Raw genomic sequence first — 26,171 nt, 5'->3', positions numbered from 1 at the left:
TAACATTAGTTTGGCACAATCAAGAAATCGTCAAAAATTACTATGTTTTTTAACATTACCATATGGGATTACTGATTTTCAAATCTATGAAAAAAAGGGAATTAAAATGTCTTTGATAATTACTCTTAACTCCTTGCTATTCAAATATCTACTAAAAATCCCCACAGTCAAACTTGTTGGGCAGGGTCAGTGATAACTGTAAATGCACACGGCATGCATTTTGACCAGATGCTTGCTCTCTGAACTCAGACTTTCCTCAAGTAGTAAAATATAAACTGTCCCCCAGCAAAGGGCATACCTGGATCAGTGCTGCCTGCACTGAGCTGTGCACAGACATTGTCATTCTCCTGTAGAGCTTTTTTAAAGTAGAAAATTCCCAAATTGTGCTTGCTCATGGCAAAATGGATGCAACCAAGATTATTCCAGAACATACATCGCAAGCATTCACCTGAGAAAAACACAAATAAGTTTGTCCACAGACAAATTTTACTGTTGATGTACATCAGACAAGAATTGGGCTTATCTAACGTGAGTTAATTCTATATGCAATTCCACATAGTCCCTATAGAACTGTTTATAAGGTATTTGAAATTTAGGAAACATCTGAAAACTTTGTAAGCTCCCTTTCCTCTTTTTTTTTTTTTAAATCCTCACCTAAGGATATGTTTTTATTGGTATGTAGAGAGAGAAGAGGGAGAGAGAGAAACATCGATCAGTTGTCTCCCATACACACCCTGACCTGGGATTGAACCTGCAACCTAGGTATATGCCCTGACCAGGAACCTTTTGGTGTACAGACGATGCTCCAACCAACTGAGCCACCTGGTCAGGGCAAACTCCCTTTTCCTTTTTTTTTTTTCTTTTCCTCGTAAATGTTTATTTTTCTTTCTTTCTTTTTTTTTTTAACAATATACAAAATAAATCTATTACCAGATTCCCTGTCCTTTTAAAATGTCATTTATTAAAGGCAATAAACCAACCCTGCATAATGATTTAATTAGCCTGTTCATGTTTTTTTATGATGTAATTTTATCTTTTTAAAAAAATATATTTTTATTGATTTTAGAAAGGAAGAGAGAGAGAGAGAGAAAGAAACATCAATGATCAGAGAGAATCATTGACTGGCTGCCTCCTGCACGCCCCCTACTGGGGATTGAGCCTGCAAGCGGGCCAGCTGAGCTCTGATGTAATTTTATTTATTTATTTATTTATTTATTTATTTATTAAATATATTTTATTGATTTTTTTTTTTTTACAGAGAGGAAGGAAGAGGGATAGAGAGTTAGAAACATCGATGAGAGAGAAACATCGATCAGCTGCCTCCTGCACATCTACTGGGGATGTGCCCGCAACCCAGGTACATGCCCTTAACCAGAATTGAACCCGGGACCTTTCAGTCTGCAGGCCGACGCTCTATCCACTGAGCCAAACCGGTTTCGGCACTGATGTAATTTTATTTTATTTATTTTTTAAATTTTTTTTTTAAAATATATTTGATTGATTTTTTACAGAGAGGAAGGGAGAGAGATAGAGAGTTAGAAACATCGATGAGAGAGAAACATCAATCAGCTGCCTCCTGCACATCCCCCACTGGGGATATGCCCGCAACCCAGGTACATGCCCTTGACCGGAATCGAACCCGGGACCCTTCAGTCCGCAGGCCGACGCTCTATCCACTAAGCCAAACCGGTTTCGGCACTGATGTAATTTTAAATCATTATAGGCAACAGATTAAAAAAATTGCAAAAAAGGAAAAAATATTTATTAGTAAATTAATATATATGTATTGCATCCACATAACAAAATACTATGTAGAAACTGAAAGAATTAAGTATATATGGAAACAGTGAAAATATGTTAAATGAAGAATAGCAAAAATACATAAAGCAGGATATATAAAATCCTGCTTTTGCTTGTTAAACTGTAAATTTCCACTAACCTGAGCGCCTATCTTTTCATGCTAGTTGGGCATTTGTATTTCTTGTCCGGAACACTGCCTCTTCCTGTTTTTTACCCCTTTTTTTATTTGGTTACAAATGTTTTTCTACTGGGTACCTGTTTAGAAACCTTCTGTCACATCTGTTTCAAATATTTCCCCCACTGCCAGTTTGTCATCTGTCTTGTGATTTGGTCCAGTGTATCTGTGTTTATTGTTTATGTTTTTAATCATAAAAAGTTTCATATTTTATGTGGTCAAATTTAGTAAGCTTTCCCAAGTGCTATGGTTCTTAGATTTTGGGTAATGTTTAATCAAGGCTCCCCTATCACAATATTAATATATTCCTCCAAGTTGCTTTTGTGATTTTATTTTCATATTTTAATCCTTCATCTCTCTGGACTGTATTTTGGTGTAATGGAAGCAATCCAAGCTTTAGTTCCTTTTTCTAAATGGCTTCCCAAACATTCTAAAACAGTTCACTGATAGTCCATCTTTTCCTCAATGATATAAAATGCCTGACTAGATTGACAAAATTAATAATCAGGATAGTCAATGCTTAATACTAAAAACTAAATGTTGGCTTTTGAACTATTTTAAAATTAAGCAATGACTGTATTTTAAAAAGAAAAACTATGCTAAGGTAAAAATGTTTAAGTGAGGTTGCTTCAGGGTAGTGGTATTGAGAACAATTTTTAAAAACTTCTATTCCCAAATCTCCTCTAATAAGCATATTTTATCAGCAACAAAAAAAATAAAGTTTATATGAGGGAAGCAAATTAATAATTTAAAAATTAATAGTTATAAAAAAATCAACATATAAAATATACAACTATTATATAAAAATATTTCCTATTAAATGATGGTAACTGTCGATTAGTCAACAACATGCCCTGCTCCCAACTCCATTTTAGAGATTGCCAATATCAATTCTGAAATCTGTGCCAAGACAATCCTAAGCAAAATTTTCTCAAAGCATATTATCTGCGTAGAGTCTGAGAGATCATTTCAGTGATTGGGTGTTAATGGGCCCCTAAGGGGAAGCCATGACAACAAAAACATCAAAAATTAAAATTTAGCATAATTAGAAATGGGTACTGGAGGGGTGGGGGGACAACAAAGGGTAGAAAAGCCAGGAAGAAAATACAAAAATTTCACCATTTTCTTTTACCTGTTTTCAAGAATCCTGGATGTTCAGCAATGTTTGAACTATTTAATAGCTTCACAGCTTTTCGGTAATTGCCTCTTAAGTACTCAAAATTGCTTTTAAGAAACAGAGAGGGCGCAGACTGTAAAGAAAACATCAGTTACTTATAATTTGTTTTTAGATGCTCAATGAGATCATAATCGCACTGTTGTGGTGTCCTGCATTCAAGGGCATAAATGAGCCAGTTAAGTCATGGTCACCAAAACGAGGCTCTCCCTCACGTGTTCCCTGTCTCAGGGGTAACAACTGTTTCTTACATTACAATGATTTATTTTTCTGTTTGCCTTTCCCTATGACTATGATATCCTTTAAGGCAAGGATCATGCTTTTATTTTTTAATCTCAAAAAAAGGATTCATAATGACTGCCTGGCTACGTAGGCCTTTCCCCTCCTCTTAGGTCTAGGCTACAAATGTTCTCAAAAATCACTTGAGTACTGACCCAGTGGCTAATCTGAATCCTGCTTGGGATTTTCTAAGGTCAATTTTCCTGAACTATTCCTACTACAAACCATATCTTGTCATGATTTAATACTTCTTTTAAAAAATATTTTTTAATTGATTTCAGAGAGGAAGGGAGGAGGAGGGAGAGATAGAAACATCAGTGATGAGAGAGAATAACTGATCCGCTGCCTCCTGCATGCCCCCTACTGGGGACTGAGCCTGCAACCCTGGCATGTGCCCTGACCGGGAATCGAACCATGACCTCCTGGTTCATAGGTCGATGCTCGACCACTGAGCAACTGTGGCCAGGCATGATTTTATACTTTTAATTAATATCCTAAAAGCCTCAAGATTTTTCACTTCTGTCCTTCCCACTACCATCTTAATAATTATTTCTCAGTGGGGGGCTGGGGTAAAGGGGGTGGAAGAAAGGAGTAATTATATCTCAAATACTAGCACTAGTCAAACTGAAGGCATTGTCAGGCCAAAGATCATTTGGAAGGGGCAGTTTTGGGCTACAACTTGACTGTTAATCTTGAATTAATGTTGTCAGTATAATCTAAAAAAATCCTAGTGTCTTATAACAAAGAATGTTTATATGAATTGTGATAAACAACTCACAGAACACTGGTTAGCTATTTAAAATAGTGGTTTGAAGGCTACATACCAAGGAGAAATGCTTGTGATAATTTTAAGGCAGAAACATATTGCATTAAATTGTAGTAGACACAGTATGATCATTACTTCATAGTTCACTATCAGGGTTTATATCTGGTAGTATAATATACCATAACAGACTAAGATAAATTATTTAAAACTGACAAATAACAAATTGTACAAATAAGAAAGTTTCAGGACATGAGAGACAAAATTGAAAAAAAAAAAGTCAAGAAGAAACTTACATTTCCAGCTGTGTTCATGACGGACTTGATCTCCCTTTTGCACGCTTTCAGAGACTTCATTTGGATATACGCTCTTACTTTATACTGTCAGAGGAAAAATGCTAGCATGTAAGAACTATGGTGTATTTACACATAGTGAAGCAGTTCTGCTTTCTCGTTAAGGAAATGAAACCCAATCTGTTTACAACATGGGTATGCCAGCTACTTGCAAGTTAAAAGTTATCTTAAATAATCTCTTTTTACTGTATTAATGGAATACACTCTAAAAAACTAGAAACATGGTAAAATAAATAAATAAATAAAAAACTAGAAACATGGTAGAATAAAATTTATACTTAAGTTCCAAGCAAAAATCCTACCAATTCTTATCTGCACATGGCTAATTAACAATGAATTTTTAAATGAATGTGATTTCATCATCTAATACACTCCCAGACCATTTTTTCTCTCAATCTTCTATTGAATAAATAAAAGAAATGATATTGCATTATCACCTTAAGTATACTTAGAAGGATTAAATGGCTTCTAAACTACAATACCTCGAAGATAAATAAACATACATGTCTTAAATGATTTACTGCCTTCAATGATCCATCACATTCTTCATCATTCATAACCACAAGTAAATAAATGTGATGTATAACCTCTCTTAAGTCACATTACCTGATGTATCTTTGATTTTGCAGCTTCTATTAGAGCTCCACTTTCAGCTTTATGGTTAGAACTGTCTTTGTTGGTGTTATTACCAGTCTAGAGGGTGATGAACAAAGTTTATCAAAATGAAATATTTCTGACCACAACTTAAATCACAGATTTCCAAGTGAGCGAATCTCAATCACCTAGAGAACGTTTCAAAATTCAGAATCCTAGGTCCCAGTCCCAGAGACTCAGGTTTACTAGTGTGGAGTGTGTGACAGGAAACTCTACCTATGAGAAGCTCGCTGTGGCGCACAATGATAGACTAGGTTTAAAACGCATAGGTCTTACTTGGGCAAAACTCAGCTTAGCTTTCTAAAACCCAGACACGATCATGTAATTCCCTTCTTAAAAACTTCCTCTGTCATAAACACTCCCAACCTCATACCCTAAATTCCTAGTACAGTATTCAAAATCCTTCGACAATAGGACCCATATTCGAGTGGTCAATCTCCCCTGCTGCTGATCTCCATTACATTTCTCAGGCACGACTTCCCATTTCAGATGACTACAACTCCCCCAACACACCTTCTCACACCTTTTGTGCTGTTTATTCTGCAAGGATGATTATCCTGCTTCTTCCTTCCTTCCTTTTCTGATTTGTCAAACTATTACATCTTTAAAGGCCCAAGTCAAACATCCAAACTTCTCTGAAACACTCCCTAACCTCCATCCTCCCAGTCCCTGAGCAGATTTGCTCAGTATTTTCCTCCCACAGACCTGAGTTCCTTGAAAATCCAGAACTGCAAGGTTTTCATTGTTGTCACCTTAGTACCAAGCAGAGCACAGAAGCATCTGTTGAACTGAATTATACTTCACCAACTATTACAAGTATTGAATATGGGAATAGTTTACTACAGTTTATGAATAATGCTCAGATTATTTAACTGAACTCTTATACATACATGTTTAAGACCTACACTCTAAACAACTTTCATATATGAAATACAATAGTATTAACTAGTCATCATGCTGTACAGTGAAATAGTATTTCAGTAAAGCTATTAAAATAATAAATAACTACAAATGTTCATTATTATTTAAATTTCAGTCTGATCACTTTAGGATACTCACCTCGTTCTTTCCATTTTTGTTATTGTTACCCTGTGAAATCATCTTTTCTAGGACAGCAAGAAGATGCAAAGCTTTCTCAGCTTGGTAAGTTAATATATACAGGTCTACAAGTAGGAAACACACTGCTTGGGCAAATTTTTCTTCTGGGGGTGGGGAGCGGGAAAATAAAACAAAAAGAAAGATTACAATCCAAAGTGAAGCAAACATCTCAGTCCTCCCTCCGCCCCTCCAAAGCTCTAAAGAGCAAGGCCTAAGCCTTTACTTAAATGAATTTCATCACCTAGAGCAGTGGTTCTCAACCTTCCTAATGCCGCGACCCTTTAATACAGTTCCTCATGTTGTGGTGACCCCCGATTTCATTGTTACAAACTGAACATAATTAAAGCATAGTAATTAATCACAAAAACAATATGTAATTATATATATATATATGTGTTTTCCGATGGTCTTAGGAGACCCCTGTGAAAGGGTTGTTCGACCCCCAAAGGGATCGCGACCCCCAGGTTGAGAACCAATGACCTAGAGCCATGGTGGAAACAACTTGCAATTAGGCATCTTGTGTCCCCTCATTTCATCCCAATAGGCATCTCACCACCTCTCATTTCAGGAAGTCTAGTGACTGAACATCCTTTGGACACCAGCACATGAGATGACGATTTTACTTTATGTGGAAGGATATCTCAATTCCCATTCCTGCCTGGCTACTTACTAGTTATGTGGCCTTTACACGTCATTGAACTAATTTTTAGACCTCAACTGGCTGACCTGTAAAATGGGGAGAACATTTTACCTGCCTAAAGGCAGGGGGGTGGACCAGGTTATCTCTTGAAGTTCCTTCTAATTCTAAAAAGATCTTTGACTCCGGTAAATATATTTCCTTTCAAGGTGCAGAGATGGGAAAAAGAAATAATTTGATTGCAGACACAAAAGAACCAAGGTGTGGATTGGAGTATATCAGAAAATGTCAACAGCCAAGAGGGAAATATCAAGACAAGAACATCAAAGGAAGAAACCAAGGAAGAAAGGAAGGGTGACCCAGCATGACATAACACTATTTCCTTTCCTTTCAAAGAGAAGATAAAAGGAAAAATAAGGATGAAAAGAAGGCTGCTATAATCAAGAACAGAAAATTTCAGAAGTCCTTAACAGCCTCCTAGCAAGTCTTCCTGATTCCCTTCTTGCTCTTACATAGTAGCCAGAGCGGTTTCCATTTAAAACTAAAATCAGTGCAGTTAATACGCAAAGGTGGCATCTCCAAGGGCTTCCCTCCAACTTAAACAATAAATCCCGACCCAGGTTACAATACTTTACCTGTTCTGTCCCTGGCTACTTCTGAGCTCATTTCCTACCATTTCCCCCACCCAGCTCGTCACAGTGGTATTCCAGCTGTTCCTCTCGAAAAACAATATCCCCAGTCAAGCTCTATTCTATGCCCAATTTTAGCTTTTCTTCACAGCACTGAACTATCTCACAATATATTTCTTGTGCAGCGCTCTCTCCCATTAGAATGTAAGCTTAATAAGGGTAAAGACTTTTTTTCTTTCATTCACTGCATCAATCTTTAGGTCCCAGTGTCTGGCCCATAGTATATGCTCAATAAATATATGTTAAATGAGGAATCCAAGTAGTAAAGTTAAAAAAATAATAATTTTCAAAGAAGAAAAATACATTTGAGTACTAACTGGTTGCTAGATTCTGCTCAACCCTAGCAGATTAACAGGATTTCAGGAACTGTTCTGGAAATTCTAAAAACCAGCTTTATTTGGGGGCGGGGGTGGTGTGTGTGTGTGCAAAACCACATCCGTGCCATCCTTGAAGTATAACTCTGACTTCTAGCTTTTCAGAAGAAAAGGACTAGTCACCCGTTACACAACGCTTCACCACTGAGGTCTCTCGGGGGCAGTGTGTCCAGCCACCACGCCCTCAGGATTGGGGTAAAGAAGAGAAGCGCCCTGAAAATGCTTCCCTGGAGCCATAGTAAGCAGCTGTTCAACCAGCTGTCAGCAAAAGGGGGCTCTGTAACTCTCCCCAAAGCATCACGGGGGAGCCACCCCACCCCACCACATGTCCTGAGGGGACCACATCAGCAACCGGGTGTTTATAAAGCAGGAATCTGCATTGCCGTTTTGAATTTAAAAGAAAGTAACCATGGAGAAAAAGACAGAAATGTGAATCACAACTGAAATGTGCTTGTGAGAGGAAACCATTGGTCCTCTCTAACAACCATTTCCTGCGTCCAGCTTTGCTGCTTTATTTGCTCTCTCTTTTCCCTTTGCCCTTCCCTTTGTTCCTACTCTTGAGGCCAGTGATTGTAAGCTAGTTAAGATAACAAAAAAAGCTAACACAGTTCTCTACTATCTACTCTACTTCAGTTAGGCAGTAGACAAAATAAATTACTATGCAGTCCCCTAACATTACAAAACAGGCCTTCCTTCATACACCACTTAGGTAAGAAAGGATCAGGTACACAACCAAAGAAAACCCCTCGAATCAGCAACTCTTTCATATTAGAAACAGCAATTCTAACAGTTATCTTAAAAAACTGGGTTGGGAGTGTGCTAAAAGAAAACCTGGATTCATCTGAAAGTGATATACTTTTTATCTTTTCTAACCATTAAGAAAACCGAACAGAGCTTTTTTCCCTTTCTTACTGACATGTAATTCTCCGATTTAGGTTATCTGGGTACAAACACCAGAGACCTTTGCAAGTATGAGAAGATATGGAAACTACTGACTTGAAAGATAACATACCAAAAGGTTCTATAAACTGATAAAGTTTTTCACCAACTGATATGGCTTCTGTATACTGCCGCAAATGATAAAGAATGACTGCTTGATTGTAATACAACATGCTGTTTTCAACATCATCTAATCCATCCATTTCTTCAACAGCTGAGTGGACCTATAAAACAATCCACAGGGATTATACTCTAACAACAGTCAGAAAATAAAGCACAAAAGTGAAAGAAATCTACATGAATAAACAGCAACACAGGCCAATGCTTCTTACTCTGAATTTTCCCACATTTTCAACAGGATCTCTAGATTTCAATTACTCTCACACTAAAAAGTATCCCATTCATAATAAAATTCTGTTTAGTAAACTGTTTTGATGGGACTTAATATTAAGTACCTCGCACAAGGCAAGGTGATTCTCCTTCTTGCCACTGTGAAGATACTAGTATATCTTTAATGCTGAACTGCCAGCATGGTTTCTGGGTTGGATTTCCACCTTGTAGACTCATGGGGAGTGGGCCAAACTCAAAACGGCCTTTCCCATGAGCATGTTACACAGTATGTACACAGAAACTTGGTTCCATTTGTAAAAACAAAAGTAAAATTTAAATGTGAACAAACAATAGCTAACTACTTAGCTATGTGCCAGGCCTGCTACATTGAACCTTTTTACAGAGAACACCTCATTTAATCCTCACCATACCTCGAGAACAGAGATAATATTGCCATTTCCATCTTATAAATAAGGAAACCAGCACAAAAAGCTTAATTATCTTGCCCAAAGCCATATAACTAGAAAGTATACTTTCTGATTTTCCTATGATGTCCAGGTTTTGTTCCCTTAGTAAAAAGGATAGATTTTTTTTGAAGTAATTAACAAAATACACTTTGTCATACATGGCAGTGAAAACAGACTCCCAAGGGCTTTACTAGAACCCTAATGTCACCATCTGATACCAAAAGAAAATTACACCACTTTGCATTTTCAAGCTAGACTCTCTGTCTACCCAAAGCACATTCAAATTTGGTATATAAATCTATTTTATTCAAGTAAGAAAACCCAATAGAAAACAAAATCATATTACATAACTTTCATTTCCTGGAATAATAATTTTATACAAGTAAAATTAATACCAATGAATGTTACAGATATATTAGAAATTGTGCTATGAATATCAGACAATAAGTCACATTAATTTTCCTTAACTATTTTTATCCTAAAATTTAGAGAGCATAATAGCTAAATTCATTTGTGTATATTACCTGATTCTTCAGCTGGTTAAGTGTTTGTCTCAAACTATCTGTTGTTGTTTGGTTACTTTTAAAAAACTCAGCTACCGCTGTATTTAAAATTATTTTATAATCATCTTTGTTTATATCTTGTAGGCAGGCAAGGTGTTGAAGACAGGCATCATAATTTCCAGCCTAAAACAAAAATGAAAACACACATTCACAAAACTACAAACCAGCTTTAAGACCTATATGATCATTTCCAAATATATTCCACTCATCTTTATTTTAAAACTCTTTAAAAAGATATAATTCCCCAAAATATGCTAAAGTTGTTAGATAAAACAATGTTTATGTCAATTAAGAAACTGTGTGCTCTAGCTGGTTTGGATCAGTGGGTAGAACGTCGGCCTGCAGGCCAAAGTGTCCTGGGTTTGATTCTGGTTAAGGGCAGGCTTGGTTGCAGGCTCCTCCTTGGCCCGGGCCCTGGCTGGGACTTGTGCAGGAGGCAACCAATTGATGTGTTTCTCTCACATCAATGTTTCTCTCTGTCTTTCCCTCTCTCTTCCTCTCTCCCTAAAAATCAATGGAAAAATATCCTCAGGTGAGGATTAATAAAAAAAACAACCCCCCCGCCCCAACAAACTGTGATATGTCAATCATATCTCAGTAAAATTGAAAAAAAAAAAAAAGAAACAGAAATGGTGGCTATATATATCCTAAGAATCAAACTCTAACACTGATAAATGTGCATCATTTCTATAACACATATACATATAAGTATATATATAAACTATACCTATATATGTTATAATCATATCTATATATATAAAAGCCTAAGTGACTGCCTGACCGGTAGCTATGACATGCAATGACCACCAGGGGGCAAACGCTCAACGCAGGAGCTGCCAAGCTGCGGTGACTTGGCAGCTGTGGTTCTTGGGTGACGCACCTGGAACCAGAGAAGAGGAAGCCCGATTCCGGGGTGCATCACCTGAGAACCACCCACTCGCAATCCAGGACCCCTCGGGGGATGTCAAAGAGCAGGTTTTGGCCCAATATCTGCAGGCCAGGCTGAGGGACCTTGCCAGTGCACGAGGGGCCTCTAGCATCTACACTAATAAAAGAGAAATATGTAAATTGGTCACTCTGCTATGCCCATCAGCCAATTAGAGTGACTATGCAAATTGACCCAACAAAGATGGTGGGTTAATTTGCATATGCAGGCGCGGAGCAAAGACTGAAGACAACTGAAGACTGAAGAGGCTTGGCTTCTCCGCTGTGGCCAGAATGGAGAAGCCAAGCCTCGCTGCGGCCGTAGCGGAGAAGCCTAGCCTCGCTGCGGCCGGAGCAGAGAAGCCTAGCCTTGAGGCTTGGCTTCTCCGTTGTGGCCAGACCAAAGGCCTGGGTCCTGGGTGCCAGAGGAAAACCGATGCCAGCAGCCAGGGGAAGGAAGGCCTATTGCGCGAATCTTCGTGCAATGGGCCTCTAGTAATATATATATTAATTATTAGTATATATTGGTACATATTGCTAGCAGGGTATAACAGCCAAAGCTAGCCAAGAAAGGTAATGTGATTACTCCACAGTTTATTTTCTAGTTAATATACTTGAATACCAAAGTCTCAAGTTCTTCTGCTTACATGTATGCAACTTGATAATCAAATATAAGGTGTGTTTTTTTATATATTGTTTAAAAATGTCAGAATAGTTAGTGTGACAAACTTTTGGGGTTCTATTTTAAAGTACATTCAAGAAAAAAATTGAAGAGACTAGTGAAATGAAAAGGCTGACCCACATACTTACAAGTATAAATTTAAAAGACTTAAAAAAAATGTGTGAGAGTTAAAATGTATTTATGAAAACACAAACACTTGGGAATGGCTCAAACCATTCCTGATCCTTTACCATAGTTAAACTCTAAAATATTTTTATTTTAAAACTAAACCTACTCTCTAAACTTAACTCTTTAATTAGTACACACACAGAAAAAGTATAAATTTAAAAATTCAATGTGAAACAATTCATACTTGACAGATCCTAAAAATGGAGCTTAATTAAGGGAAACATTTCTTACCGTGAAAGCTTGGAAAGCATTGGTGGACAGCTCCTTCTCTTGATCAGTGATCCCAGAGGACTGACCTGTCCCTTCATGCTTCTCAGCTCCCTGATCTGCAAGTAAACAGTTTTACACTTCTTTAGAAATAACAGTTGTGCAGTGATGTGTCCCTAGTTTTCTTCTTAATAGTGTTCTTCCTAATGAAGTTGCCAAAGTTAGAGCTCTCTCAACTACAATGACTAATTAGTGTTGAATAAGAAGCTACTCCTCTACAAACTTAAAAATTTCCTTTAGCTGCAGCCAAATTCAATGAAAGCCCACCATTATTTATGTAAGGACTAGAGGCCTGGTGCATGACATTCATGCACTGGGCGGGGGGTGTGCCTCAGCCCGGCCTGCGCCCTCTTGCAGTCCAGGACCCCTTGGGGGATGTCTGACTGCCAGTTTAGGCCCGCTCCCTGGCAGTTGGACATCCCCCGAGGGGTCCTTAGTGCTGCTGTGGAGGCAGGAGAGGCTCCCGCCCCCGCTGCTGTGCTTGCCAGCCGTGAGCCCTACCTCCTGGTGGTCAGTGTGCATCGTAGTGACCGGTTGTTCCACCATTTGGTCTATTTGCATATTAATGTTTTATTATATAGGATTACAGCTCTGCCCATCAGGACATTAGGGCTTAGAATGTTGTGCTCTTTTATTTTATTTTTAAAATATATTTTATTGTAAAAAAAATATTTTTTACAGAGAGGGAGAGGGATAGAGAATTAGAAACATCAATGAGAGAAAAACATTGATCAGCTGCCTCCTGCACAACCCCCATTGGGGATTGAGCCTGTAACCAAGGTACACGCCCCTGACTGGAATCGAACCTGGGACCCTTAGTCCGTGGGCCGAGGCTCTATCCACTGAGCCAAATCGGTAAGGGCTGGTGTGCTCTTTTAAAGATATTAGTTCTGCCGAAACCGGTTTGGCTCAGTAGATAGAGCGTCGGCCTGCGGACTGAAAGGTCCCAGGTTCGATTCCGGTCAAGGGCATGTACCTGGGTTGTGGGCACATCCCCAGGAGGAGATGTGCAGGAGGCAGCTGATCGATGTTTCTCTCTCATTGATGTTTCTAACTCTCTATCTCTCTCCCTTCCTCTCTGTAAAAAATCAATAAAATATATTAAAAAAAAAAAAAAAAGATATTAGTTCTGTCCCTCTAGCAATATACCAAAAGTAGGCCCTAGAGACCCAAGGAGATTATAAATACACTAGAGGCCCAGTGCACGAAATTTGTGCATGGGTAGGGTCCCTAGCACCTGCTGACTACACCCTCCCTTCCCCCAGATGCCTGCCACTGCCACCAGGGCCTTCCTTACCCCGACTGCCTGTGGCCACCGCCGGCTGGGGCCTCCCTTCCCCCGGCTGCCTGCTGCTGTTGGCTGGGGCCTTCCTTCTCCCAGCTGGGCCTCCCTTCCCACGGTTTGCCGGCTGGCCCTGCGCCCTGGTCGAACTGACAATTTGCATATTAGGCTTTTATTATATAGGATGTACAATGCCTTCAAGAAGTTTATAATTCAGTTGGAACATAGTAATAACATTTAACAATGAGAAATCTACATTGATAACTCAGAGGTAATTTCCAGGCAAAGAATGCTTTCATAAACTTAGAAATCCAAAAGTCAAGATTAACACATTTAAAAAGCTTCCTTAACATGAGTTAAGTGTCCATATACATTCTAAGATTAATGATTCCTGCTCCACAATTTATTATTTTAAAAATTAGATTTTTTCTTCCCTGACTGGGTAGCTCAGTTGGTTAGAGCATTGTCCCAATACGCCAAGGGTATGGGTTCAATCCCTGGTCAGGGCACATACAAGAATCAACCAATGAGTGCATAAATAAGTGCCCAAATCAATGTTTCTCTCTTTCTCTTCCTCTCTCTTTCTCTAGTCAATAATAATAATAAAAAGAAGTGATACTTCTGTTACTTAAAGTTAGCAGATAAATTGGCATTTCATTTTATCATCAGCATACAAATAAAGAAATAGAAGAAAGTAAAAGGGGGATAATGGTGATGGATGGAGACTTTACTTGGGGTGGTAAACATGCAATACAATACACAGATGATGTATTGAAGAACTATATACCTGAAACCTATATAATTTTATTAACCAATGTCACCCCAATAAATTCAATAAGAAATTAAATTAAATTTGTAAAAAAGAATTGAGTCCTAATAGGGAGGAGGAAGAACTAATAGTTTAATGGAGAAAGTTTACCAGTTTAAAATAAGGACAGTGTTCAAACAGCTTTTCCTTTAGAAAGCCAACATGCTTGACTGCAAGACTACTGTTTACACCAGAGGTCCTCAAACTTTTTAAACAGGGGGCCAGTTCACTGTCCCTCAGACATTCCACACATGCGCACTGCGGGCCCAGGACGAGTCGGCTGCTAAGCAGGACAGGCAGGGCGGCAAAAACTCCCGGCGGGCCGGATAAATGTTTTTTGGGGGGCCGCAGTTTGAGGATCCTTGGTTTACACGGTACATCTATTTTACAAAACTTTCAGGTGCACAGGAACAGTAAGAACCAATTACTTCAAAATGTGTAAAAATGGGACACAGGATTTCAGGACCCCAGAAAGCAAAGTATGAGTTTAGAGTGAAACAGAAGTCTCAACTCCATGTCTATTTATTATCTATCTATATAAAAGGCTAAGTGTCCGTCCTTCCCTCTGACCAGTAGCTATGCTGCGCAATGACCACCAGGGGACAGACACTCAATGCAGGAGCTGCCATGACACGCACTGGCCATTTAAATATATACAGCACCACGGACCTGATGCCCAAAAACCAACACTTGGCTTCCCCCAAGTGGGACACAGGCCCTGCCACCACCCCAAAGCGACACCCCACCAAATCGCAGCCAAGACCCCATCGCGCAAAATGCAGCCCACAGCCCAGCCCGGAAACGGTCGCTGTGGGTGCCGGGTAATGACGTCATATAGCAACGCCCAGTTTCCTCTACCTAGCGACTAGCCTCCTTGGAGTTTCTTCAGCCCAGGAACCTGACTTGCTTTATAGCCAGGTGCAAACATTTTACAGTTCAACCAAATATCTGTGAAGCGTGTTCCCGTGCCTCCTCTCATTTGATCCTCACAGAAGTCTTGGAGTAGGCAGATAGGAGACTCAGTAGAATCCTATTTTCTTTTCATTAGCAAGACAACGGAGATTTTAGAAAGTTTAGAAACTTGACCCAACTGAAAAGAAGAAATGGTGGAACTTGAAAATGACTTCAGGTTTTCTCACTGTGCAGAATATAGTCAAACATTGCTACAGTTAAATATTTTACCCTTTCCCTGCCCACATGATCTACAATAACAATCTGCTCTTTGTTAATATTTACTGCTGTGTTGCTGACAATTACCTGAAAGAGAAGTTGGGGTGCTTCACTGGGCTGGAAAAAGTTTAGCTAAATCAGAAAGCAGGTCTAATTAAGAAAGTGTATGTATGTATGTATGTGTATGTGTATGTATATATATATGTATATATATAAAAGGCTAAGTTGACTCGTGTATGTGCGATACATATAAAGCTCTTGCTGGCACCAATTGCACACGTGTGCTTCAATCTGTCATTGTCGATTGTGAATTTGGTTAACACTTCCATTGTAGAGAAAGGGCGAATAGCGACATTGAAGTATTTCTTCTAATTAATTTCCTTTCAATGTGCACAAATCCGTGCACTGGGACACTAGTCAAATTACAACGAACACAAATACTTAAAAAAAATTTTGGGAACCTAAACTGTTTTAAAAATGTATCTTCCCTCATCATAAGAAAGTAAACTAAATTTAAGACAAATAACAAAAATTCTTGATCTGCCGTCAAGTTATCTCCATAGCTTCTTCAAAAATATATCCTAAAAAAAAAAAAAAAAAAGAATGCTGTAACCAGTTTGGCTCAGTGGATAGAGCATCGGCCTGCAGACTCAAGGGTCCCAGGTTCGATTCCGGTCAAGGGCATGTACCTTGGTTGCGGGCACATCCCCAGTAGAGGGTGTGCAGCAGGCAACTGATCGCTGTTACTCTCTCATCGATGTTTCTAACTCTCTATCCCTCTTCCTTCCTCTCTGTAAAAAATCAATAAAATATATTTTTAAAAAATCCTCTCTGGACTAGATGACATTCTTTAATGGGACTTCTGGGCTCAACTGTCAAAGAGTGATGTATAAACACAGGGCAGAGGGAAATACACACAACTCACCAAGGTGTTGAGGAATTTAAGCTTCTATCTACTTCCACCAAAGGCAGATTGGCTCATGCGGCCACTGCTGCTATCATTATCCTCTAGGAGCTGTAAAAGTCTCCTAAAATCTTCCAGGAAAGGAGAGAAGCCAACTTTAAGATAAATAAATAAATAAGCTAGACTCGAAGGCTGACAAGAGACTCTGAAATTGTCATTTCTACAGACATTTCAAAGAACTAAGCTCAATAACAGCCTTTTACATGTTAACCAACCATCATTTTACCTACATTCTTTTACATTAAGATATACTTCAATGGAATTTTTATTTTCCTTGTTATCTCCACTTCTCAAGTTTTCTGCAAGAAGTGGGTATTATTTGTATAATCCGTTTTAAAAATGTTTTTAAAACATTCATTTTTTGGTAACTGCTGATTTCTTACCCGTAAGAGTCTGCACGTAATCCCACAATGTGTCTTTATTTGTCCAAAAGTAGTCTCCATTGCCAATTGAAACGGTGTATGACCGTTCATCCATAAGCTTGACTTTCCTTCTACTGTGGCCTAATGCACATGGCTGACCTTCTAGGCGCACAGAGCTCTTTGGCGCACAAAACTTAACATTCTTTAAGCCAAAGGGCTTCATTTTGAACCAATCAATTGCCTTTAGGTTTGAACTAAGTACAAAAGAAACACACTGCTTTTTCAAAACTGAGAAAAGTCAGTTAACTGAAAGCATAGACACATTCCATTAAAAGAATGCTAATTCAAATATGATTGGAGGAAGATCTTCTATACAAGCTAGCTAGACTTCTCAAATTTTAACTCCAGTGACGTTCAAGGAAAAAATTTTGTTCCAAAGAAAAAAAGGATTGCTGAGGCCGAAGGAAATCTGCAACACTCACAAACTAGTGTTGATGCCTCTAGTGAAGGGAAATTTTAAATAACAAAGACATTTTAAACAAAAATAATTCAGGTTCACCACAGTCACCATCTAGCTAAGGCTCACAAGCCTCATGTGTGGTTTCCTATCACTTGAACTAGTACAGCCAATTTATAATGCTGATTTCTGTACAACTCAGAGAAGTAGCATGTGACCAGTAGTGCTATAGACTTCAGCACCCTATCCAGCACTGCAGAAATAAACAGAATATCAAGAATCAAGAATATAACAGCATGCTTTGGGGAAGACAGGCAAAGCAGAACACTACCACTGCCAATGGGTATTTTTATTTTCATATCTGAGAGTAGTTTTATGCACAGAAAAAAAGATTTCCTCTGGTTTTCAAACCCATAACCGATGCTCTAACCACTTAGCAACACCAGCCAGGGCTCTTTTTTTTAAAAAAAATTGAGATATAATTGACATATTAACATTATATTACTTCCAGATATATAACATGATTTTGTGTATATCCCATAGATTTCTTCTCATTGCAAATGGAAGATGTTCCTGTCACCATCTTTACAAATTGATCAAATTTAGCATCTAAGAGTGAACAAACTGACAATATGTACTTCATAAAAAGTATTCAGCTTCACCTACAGAGTATCTTACAAATATATTAACCCTAAATCTAATTAAGCCTGTTAAAATAACTTTTAGTTTACAGAAAATACAGGATAAGGAACTAAAGGATGCCAGGAAGAAACAATCAGAAAAATCCAGAACGTAGGATGTTCTACAAGGCAACCAACTTAGTTTCTTAAAAAAAAAAAAATCATGGAAAAAAAAAAAGGAATTAAGAGACATACCAAAATATAATATATGAATCTTAACTGGTTCTTAATTTGAAAGGCACAGTTTCTTTAAAGTTTTTTTTTTTTTAATATATTTTATTGAGTTTTTACAGAGAGAAAGGGAGAGAGATAGAGAGTTAGAAACATCGATGAGAGAGAAACATCGATCAGCTGCCTCCTGCACATCTCCTACTGGGGATGTGCCAGCAACCCAGGTACATGCCCTTGACCGGAATCGAACCTGGGACCTTTCAGTCCGCAGGCCGACGCTCTGTCCACTGAGCCAAACCGGTTTCGGCTTCTTTAAAGTTTTACGGAACATTTTTGGTTCAACTGGGGAAATCTGACATATTCAAATATTAGTTTTCTGAAGTATAACGGTATTATGGTTACATAGGTAAATGTCCTTATTTTAAGAAATGCATGGTGAAATATTTAGAGATGAAATATCATGATGTCTGTAACTTCTCCAGAAATGACTCTTAGCTAGAGATAAAGGAAATAAATACAGCAAAATGTAACAATTGGTGAACGAGGTGGTGGTTATATGGGTATTCATTTTATTTTTTCAATATTTTGGATGTTTGTTAATAAAAAGTTGAAAAAATATCAAATGAGCACAGATTTTTGTAAGTATGTATGGTGACACATGTTAACTAGACATACTGTGGTGATCATTTTGCAGTATGTACAAATATCAAATCATCACATAAAAACACACTAACCTATATTGAATGCTTACTGCATTTTTCAAGGAAAAGAGAATATCCAACTATAAAGTTGTGTGACTCTATCAAGGATGTCTCTTTCTTTTTTTTCTTTTTTTTAAAATATATTTTATTGATTTTCCACAGAGAGGAAGGGAGAGAGATAGAGAGTTAGAAACATCGATGAGAGAGAAACATCGATCAGCTGCCTCCTGCACATCTCCTACTGGGGACGTGCCCGCAACCCAAGTACATGCCCTTCACCGGAATCGAACCTGGGACCCTTCAGTCCACAGGCTGACGTTCTATCCACTGAGCCAAACCGGTTTCGGCAAGGATGTTTTTTTCAAGTCAGTGTGAGGTTGGGTAGGCCAAGAAAAAGTCTGGAAGAACACACAAACTTATATTGGTTACCTGGAGAAAGGGAAGATACAGGACTTCATACTTTTTTAAAATATATTTTTATTGATTTCAGAGAGGAAGGGAGATGGAGGAAGAGATAGAAATATCAATGATGAGAATCATCAATCAGCAGCGCCACCCCCCCCCTCCCCCCCCCCCGCCCATGCCATCCTGGGGATGAAGCCCACAACCCAGGCATATGCCCTTGACTGGAATCAAACCTGGGACCTTTCAGTCTGCAGGCTGATGCTCTATCCACTGAGCCAAACCAGCCAGGGCTGGACTTCATTTTTTTTTTTTTTTTTTCACCTTATACACTTACTACTAAAAAGTTTTGGGTGTTTTAAATAAAATAAAAAATACCCTTGGCTTAAAGTTTTTCCACTTTTAGTCAGTCTGGCTCAAAATTTCAAAGCCCTCCCTTTAAGTACTCATCTCCTGGTTTCGTATTATTCACCTGGTCCTGTCTTTCCCTTGTTCATATCATCATCAACCTTTCCCCATTAAGCCTACTACTGCCATCCTCATAGTCCAAATTCTCAGATAAATTCAAACCTAGGATTTTGTTTGCTAACTTCAGCCACATTCTCCTTTCAAATAACTATCAAAAGTAAAGTAAAAAATGATACTGGTTTTAGACTTTTCTGGTGTGACTCAGTTGCTGAGTGTCGACCTGTGAACCAGAAGGTCATGGTTCGATTCCTGGTCATGGCACATGCCCATCAATCCAATCGAGGTTGCAAGCTCGATCCCCAGTAGGGGGTGTATAGGAGGCAGACCATCGCTGTTTCTCTTTGACTCTCAAATTAAAAAAAAAAAAAATTAAAATGATATTGGTTTTATACCGCCTTTATATATTATATAGGGACACAAACCTTGTGAACCTTCCACTGCCCTTCAATCTCTGGCTTTGGTTGACGCCCCATCTACCCTCGGACACTCCCCCCTTTACAATTTGGTTGAAATATAACTCAGGGTGTGAGACTGCTGGCTGATCAGTCACTGAGAGGCCACTCAACCTAGAAAGACAGGTAAATTTGTTCCCAGGAGGTGAGTCTTGACCAATTGGAAACAAAAACAGAAGGAAGCTAGACAGATAAATGATCCCCTTTTTCTTCCTCATGCGCAGTTTCTCCTGGAAAACCTTTAAGAAAAATCCCACATGCAAGTGACCGACTAGGTCTCTTCCCAGCTCGAGGTGAAACAGTGGCCAAGGATGGAATGTACTGCATCTCCCTCTGCCTTATTCGTTCTCTCCATCCCTCCCACTACCCTGGACTTTCACTTTCCAAATAAAAAGTTAGCACCTTAATTGGGTTCTGCTTCCGAGAAGATGTGGGCTAAAATACACACCTTACCTACCTCCTGTTGATCCTCACAAGCTACAACTCTGTGAGGTAATTAAAAAGCTACTAGGAATAAAGAAAGAACAATTAGCATCCCTATTTTATAAATGAAGAAACTGAGGCTCAACCATTCCTGAAAAGCAAGGCTTTCTGCTTACATACCATACCAATTAGTCATAAATTCTGCCAATTTTACTCCCTAAACATTTCCCATATCTGCCTCTCCTCCCCATCCTACCACGACCCCAAAGTAATAGTAGTCAGCATTTTAAAAAACTAGGGTCTGAGATGATCTCACTTATACCATTACCAACTCTGTGCAGTAGGTGTCATTTCTATTCTACACATAGGAAAACTGAGACATCAAAAAGGCTTCTTAGAATTTACCCAGGTCTCAAAAATACCAAGTGGTACCACTTGAATGAACGTAGGCTCTCTGATTTCAAACCCTATGCTCCTAACTCGTCATCGATTGTCACCTGGTTTAGTTAAACCATAAATCAGATCACATCATGCCCTAGTTGAAATCTCCCAATGGTTTTCCATTAGTTTGAATGAATTCAATTTTTTAAAAAAATATATTTTATTGATTTTTTAAAAAAATATATTTTATTGATTTTTTCACAGAGAAGAAGGGAGAGGGACAGAAAGTCAGAAACATCGATGAGAGAGATCAACCAGCTGCCTCCTGCACGCCCCCCAGTGGGGACATGCCCGCAACCAAGGCACATGCCCCCGACCGGAATCGAACCCGGGACCCTTGAGTCCGCAGGCTGACGCTCTATCCACTGAGCCAAACCGGTTCGGTTATTTTATTGATTTTTAAAAATATATTTTACTGATTTTTTACAGAGAGGAAGGGAGAGGGATAGAGAGTTAGAAACATCAATGAGAGAGAAACATCGATCAGCTGCCTCCTGCACACCTCCTCCTGGGGATGTGCCCACAACCAAGGTATATGCCCTTGACCGGAATTGAACCTGGGACCTTTCAGTCCTCAGGCCGATGCTCTATTCACTAAGCCAAACCGGTTAGGGCAAATTCAATTTTTTTTCAAGGCCTGACATAAGCCATCCCCTGCCACACCTCTGACTTCATCTCTTGCCATGCTCCTTTGCTCGCTATGCTATAATCCTCGAGTGCCTCCTATATGCCAGCCATTGCTCTAGGTCAGTGGTTCTCAACCTCTGGCCCTTTAAATACAGTTCCTCATGTTGTGACCCAACCATAAAATTATTTTCGTTGCTACTTCATAACTGTAATGTTGCTACTGTTATGAATCGTAATGTAAATATCTGATATGCAGGATGGTCTTAGGCGACCCCTGTGAAAGGGTTGTTCGACTGCCAAAGGGGTTGGGACCCACAGGTTGATAATCGCTGCTCTAGGTGCTGGTGAGCGAGCACAGCTAACACAGACAAAGCCTCTTTCCTCAAGGGGTCTTTGAACACAATTCCCCATTTGTTTCTTTCCGCTTACGGCTGGCTCTTTACCTTTAGGGTCTCTGTTCAGATGTGACCTCTAAGGGAGCCCTTCCTTCTCTAACCAATCTATTCACAGTGGAGTCTTGCTCTCAGTTATCCTCCATCCTCTTACTCCTTTTTCTTTTCTTCACAATATTTATCACAACTTAAAGTCATAATTATTTATATTGTTTAAATGTATATGTCTTTCTTACTACCTTATAAGCTCCATGAGAACAAAGACTTTGCAGTGCCCCCGCAGAGCAGGCCATTGGTGAGCATTAATTGAATAATATCATATTAGCTGATCTTAGCTAGTCTCTGGCCAGTCTTGGAATCCATCCTATACCATAGCCAGTGTGATCTGGTCACTTACCTTCTTAAATCTCTCTAGATCCTATGGGCTTCTTTTCTTACCCTAATGAAGAACAAGTATACAAGATCTTCCATGGAAAGGGCCCTGGGCTCAGGAGCTCAGAGATGAAGAGCATATCAACTAGATTTCTGAATGACGAGGGTGTTCACCAGATAGAGAAGAGAAAGCAGGGTGTTGCCGCTCAGAAGCTCAAAAGAACACAATGCTTTTCAAGAGTGTAATTTCAGATGTGAAGAGTTAGATTTGCTGATATGAAAACATCCACTGAAAATAGTTTGTGAAGAGCCTTACAAATGACATTACTAGTAAGTTTTGATGCACACAAAAAATGGTACTGTCTTAGAAAGTTTATTGATAGAGGAGGGGTATGACCCAATTAGTTTTTAGAAATAAAATGAAAAGGCAGCCCTGACTGGTGTTGTTAAGTGGTTAGAGCATCGGCCCCAGTATGGAAGGATCTTGGGTTTGATTCCCGGTCAAAGGCATGTAACTGGTTTTGGGTTCGCTCCTTGCTCCCAGACAGGGTGCATGCGGGAAGCACCGATGTGTGTCTCTCACATCGAAGTCTCTCTCTCTCTCTTTCCCCTTCCCTCCACTCCCTTCCCCTCTCTCTGAAAAGAAATGTTGTTGAGGATTGACAACAGCAACAAAAAATGTTTAATGAAAAGACAGCAGTGAGAAGAACAGACTGGATAAAACATCAGTCAAGAGATTGCTTAATGTGAAACAGATCACATAAAGAGATAAAGGCCAGAATCTCAGAAGCTGAAATGGGGATGGAGTGGAGGAACAGAGAATTCAAGCAAGCCCCACTAAACACTGATCCTTACAATAAAGAGCTAATATGCAAATAGTCTTCACACCCTCGCAATGGGACCAGGAGACCTGAGGCTGGGCCGGGGGACCTAAGGCTGCGCCCCCCCACCCTGTGGGGCTTGACGGGGGTGAAGCTGGTTGGGTCTGGGTCTCGAGCAACTTCTAGATGTGCATGGGTGGGCGGGGACTTGACTCTGGGTCCCACAGCAAGCCCCAGACTCTGACAGGAGGGAGATTTTCATATACATTTTACTAATTTTCTTTCATCTCTGACACCTCTTTTTTTAAAATATATTTTACTGATTTTTTACAGAGAGGAAGGGAGAGATAAGAGTTAGAAACATCGATGAGAGAGAAACATTGATCAGCTGCCTCCTGCACATCTCCCACTGGGGATGTGGCCCCACCAAGGTACATGCCCCTGACCGGAATCGAACCCTGGACCCTTCAGTCCGCAGGCCGACGCTCTATCCACTGAGCCAAACCGGCTAGGGCAGGAACTTATTCTTCAACTATACATATTATATAGCTCTTCACAGATGGGAGTGCCACTATAACCATCCTGTCTCTAGCAGACTAAATAATAGGTCCTCCTCAAAGGCAGGGAGTATGCCATATCCATTTCTTCAATATCTAAGGCGGCACCTGGCACTTTCAATCTTTGTGAAAGAATGAATGAACAAGTAGAAGAATGCTTTATGACTGAGATTGGACTTGAAAACTAGGTGAGCTTCAGGCCTAAAACGGTCATTCCAGGAAGTGGTATGGTATGGGTTATTAGGTCTGGTAAACCTGGGAAATAGAGACACTGTCCTAAATTAAGAAGACAGATGTTGGGCCCCTTGGTCCAGCCTTGGACAGGCCGTGCTATTCCCTGCCTGAGACCTTCTCCCCATCCACACATCCCTGTTTCCTTCATTGCATTCAGCTGTCTGCTCAACTATCCCCTCACCTGACGCTCTCCCTGACCAGCCCACTTAAAATTCGACAGTACACTCTATTAGCCTCACTTTCTAAACCTTTTCTCTGTTATTCTTTTTAGCAGATTACCGAAGAGATCCTCTAACGGCTTTACTTACCTGTACCTATACGAGGATGGACTCACTTTATTTCAAATCAAGTGTATCTGTCAGTTATTAACAGCAGGACCTACTGAAACCTACAGCACACTGAGATTTTCTTTTCCTTTAAAAACTAATTTCACGGTGAAGTCTAAGTGCTGACCACCTCTCACTCCTCTCACTTACGTTCCTTCCAACAAAACCTGGGTGCCACAGAGATCATTAATTTCTTACAGGAGACATAGGCCGCCACACCGTCTCAGAGGTAGGCAGGGAAGAATTTTATATTCCTTAAAGGAGACGATTCTAGGAACGGGGCAGTAATTCATCAACAAAATCGAGGTGAAAGCAATCACAAGGAACTAGGGGGAAACAGGTTCTAAATGCAAGATGTTAGTGCAGACCCGAGTGGCAACTATAATTCCAAGTCTATTTAAATAAGTGCCTTAAACACAGTTAATCACACAGCACGTCGCTGACCAGAGGCAGACTGATGCGGCCAAAAGGGCGCCCAGGTGAGTCTTAGCTGAGCCAGGGGGTCATTGAGGCAGCTGTGTGTTCCGGGAAGAATTCTCCCTGCTCTGCCTTCACACTGGGAAGTCGAAAAGTATATGAAACGGCTATCTAAATTTAGGCTTTTTCAGCCAGAGATATTCTGGAGGAGAGGGGCGGGGGAGGAGGGGGGCGCAAAGGCAGCCAGTAGTGACTTCAAGCCGTACTTGGGTGAAGAAACTATTGGACCTGGGGTCCAAAGACTCACATGAGCGAGGGCTGAGGGCGGGGAGGGGGCAGAGAAATGCACGCCCCAATTAAAGTCGCCCTTGAGTTCTTACCCCCCGTTCCCCACTCGGGGCCCCGCGGCCTCAGCGCGCAAGGTCTGCACCCCGCTCCTCCCCACCCCCCGCGTGTCCCGCCGTCTCAGCGCGCAGGGCGCGGGCGCCTCACCTGCAGGCTTGTCTGCAGCCATCTTCTCGCCTCGGCTCGGGGTCTTCCCTGCAGGTGGCGTGGTCTCGACTCCAGCTGTCCGCCGGCCGCAGTCCTGGAACTCTGAGGGCGACTCTGTGCCCACCTTGGCTCTGGGCGCCGGAGTTCCGGCCTGGACGGGAGGGAGGACCGCGGGCTGAGGAAGTGACGAAGGCTAGTTCGCGTCGTCTAGCAACAGCAGCGGCATCTCCGCCCTGGCGGCTACACTGCATCCTGCCATGTACAGCCTCCGCCCGGCGGAGTCCCGGCCACGCTACTTCCGGGGGCGTCGGCGGCGTGGGAACTGCGGAGGCCCCGCCCCGCGCTGGCGCCCCGCCTCCTGCGGCGTCCGTGCGCGCGCGCGCGCGCCTCGGAGCGTGTGCCGGGGCGGCGGGACGGGGTCTGCGCGCCACTGGCTTCCTTCGGCTCATCCTGGTTCAAACACGTAAGGGTCAGAGCTGTTGTCCTTCGTTTTACATAAAATCACCGTAACCGTACCTGACTTCATGTGCTAAGCACTGAGCCCTGCACTGGACCTGACTTTCTCATTGATTTTCCACGACTCTGTAAAGAAAGCACTGTCGTGGTTCCCGTTGAAACAAAACATTTTTAGAAAAGTTTTAGACTTACAGAAAAGTTGCTAAGATGACACAGAGAATTCCCGTATACTCCTCACCTACAGTGCCCTGTAGTGGACATCTTAATTTTTAAGTTACTATGGTACATCCATCACACCCAAGAAGACACCTTGATTGGTACATTTGTATTAACTATTTTTAGGTTTTGCCATTTTTCCTT

The 26,171-nt window shown here is 40.4% G+C and overlaps 1 protein-coding gene across 11 annotated transcripts in view; it reads right to left on the bottom strand.

The window, feature by feature from the left end:
- The window catches only part of CNOT10 (CCR4-NOT transcription complex subunit 10), a 52,119-nt gene extending 26,479 nt beyond the window's left edge, over positions 1–25,640 (bottom strand). For 9 of the 11 annotated variants that reach the window (XM_036332855.1, XM_036332859.1, XM_036332857.1 and 6 more), the window contains exons 1-10: positions 25,356–25,640; positions 13,634–13,767; positions 12,301–12,395; positions 10,257–10,418; positions 9,009–9,159; positions 6,258–6,400; positions 5,151–5,237; positions 4,488–4,571; positions 3,108–3,225; positions 299–448 (exon numbers count right to left, since the gene is read on the bottom strand). In XM_036332855.1, the coding sequence (XP_036188748.1) occupies positions 299–448; positions 3,108–3,225; positions 4,488–4,571; positions 5,151–5,237; positions 6,258–6,400; positions 9,009–9,159; positions 10,257–10,418; positions 12,301–12,395; positions 13,634–13,767; positions 25,356–25,606 (1,375 nt within the window). In that variant the 5' untranslated portion in view covers positions 25,607–25,640. Of the gene's footprint in view, positions 1–298; positions 449–3,107; positions 3,226–4,487; positions 4,572–5,150; positions 5,238–6,257; positions 6,401–9,008; positions 9,160–10,256; positions 10,419–12,300; positions 12,396–13,633; positions 13,768–16,943; positions 17,161–25,355 lie in introns of those variants that run through there. The other 2 variants (XM_036332864.1, XM_036332866.1) reach the window with 2 other exon arrangements.
- Positions 25,641–26,171: the final 531 nt, after the last annotated feature.

The sequence above is a fragment of the Myotis myotis genome, unplaced genomic scaffold (assembly GCF_014108235.1).
Source record: "Myotis myotis isolate mMyoMyo1 unplaced genomic scaffold, mMyoMyo1.p scaffold_m19_p_13, whole genome shotgun sequence".
In the NCBI taxonomy this organism is placed as follows: Eukaryota; Metazoa; Chordata; class Mammalia; order Chiroptera; family Vespertilionidae; genus Myotis; species Myotis myotis.
This window is presented reverse-complemented; position numbering and strand designations above follow the sequence as displayed.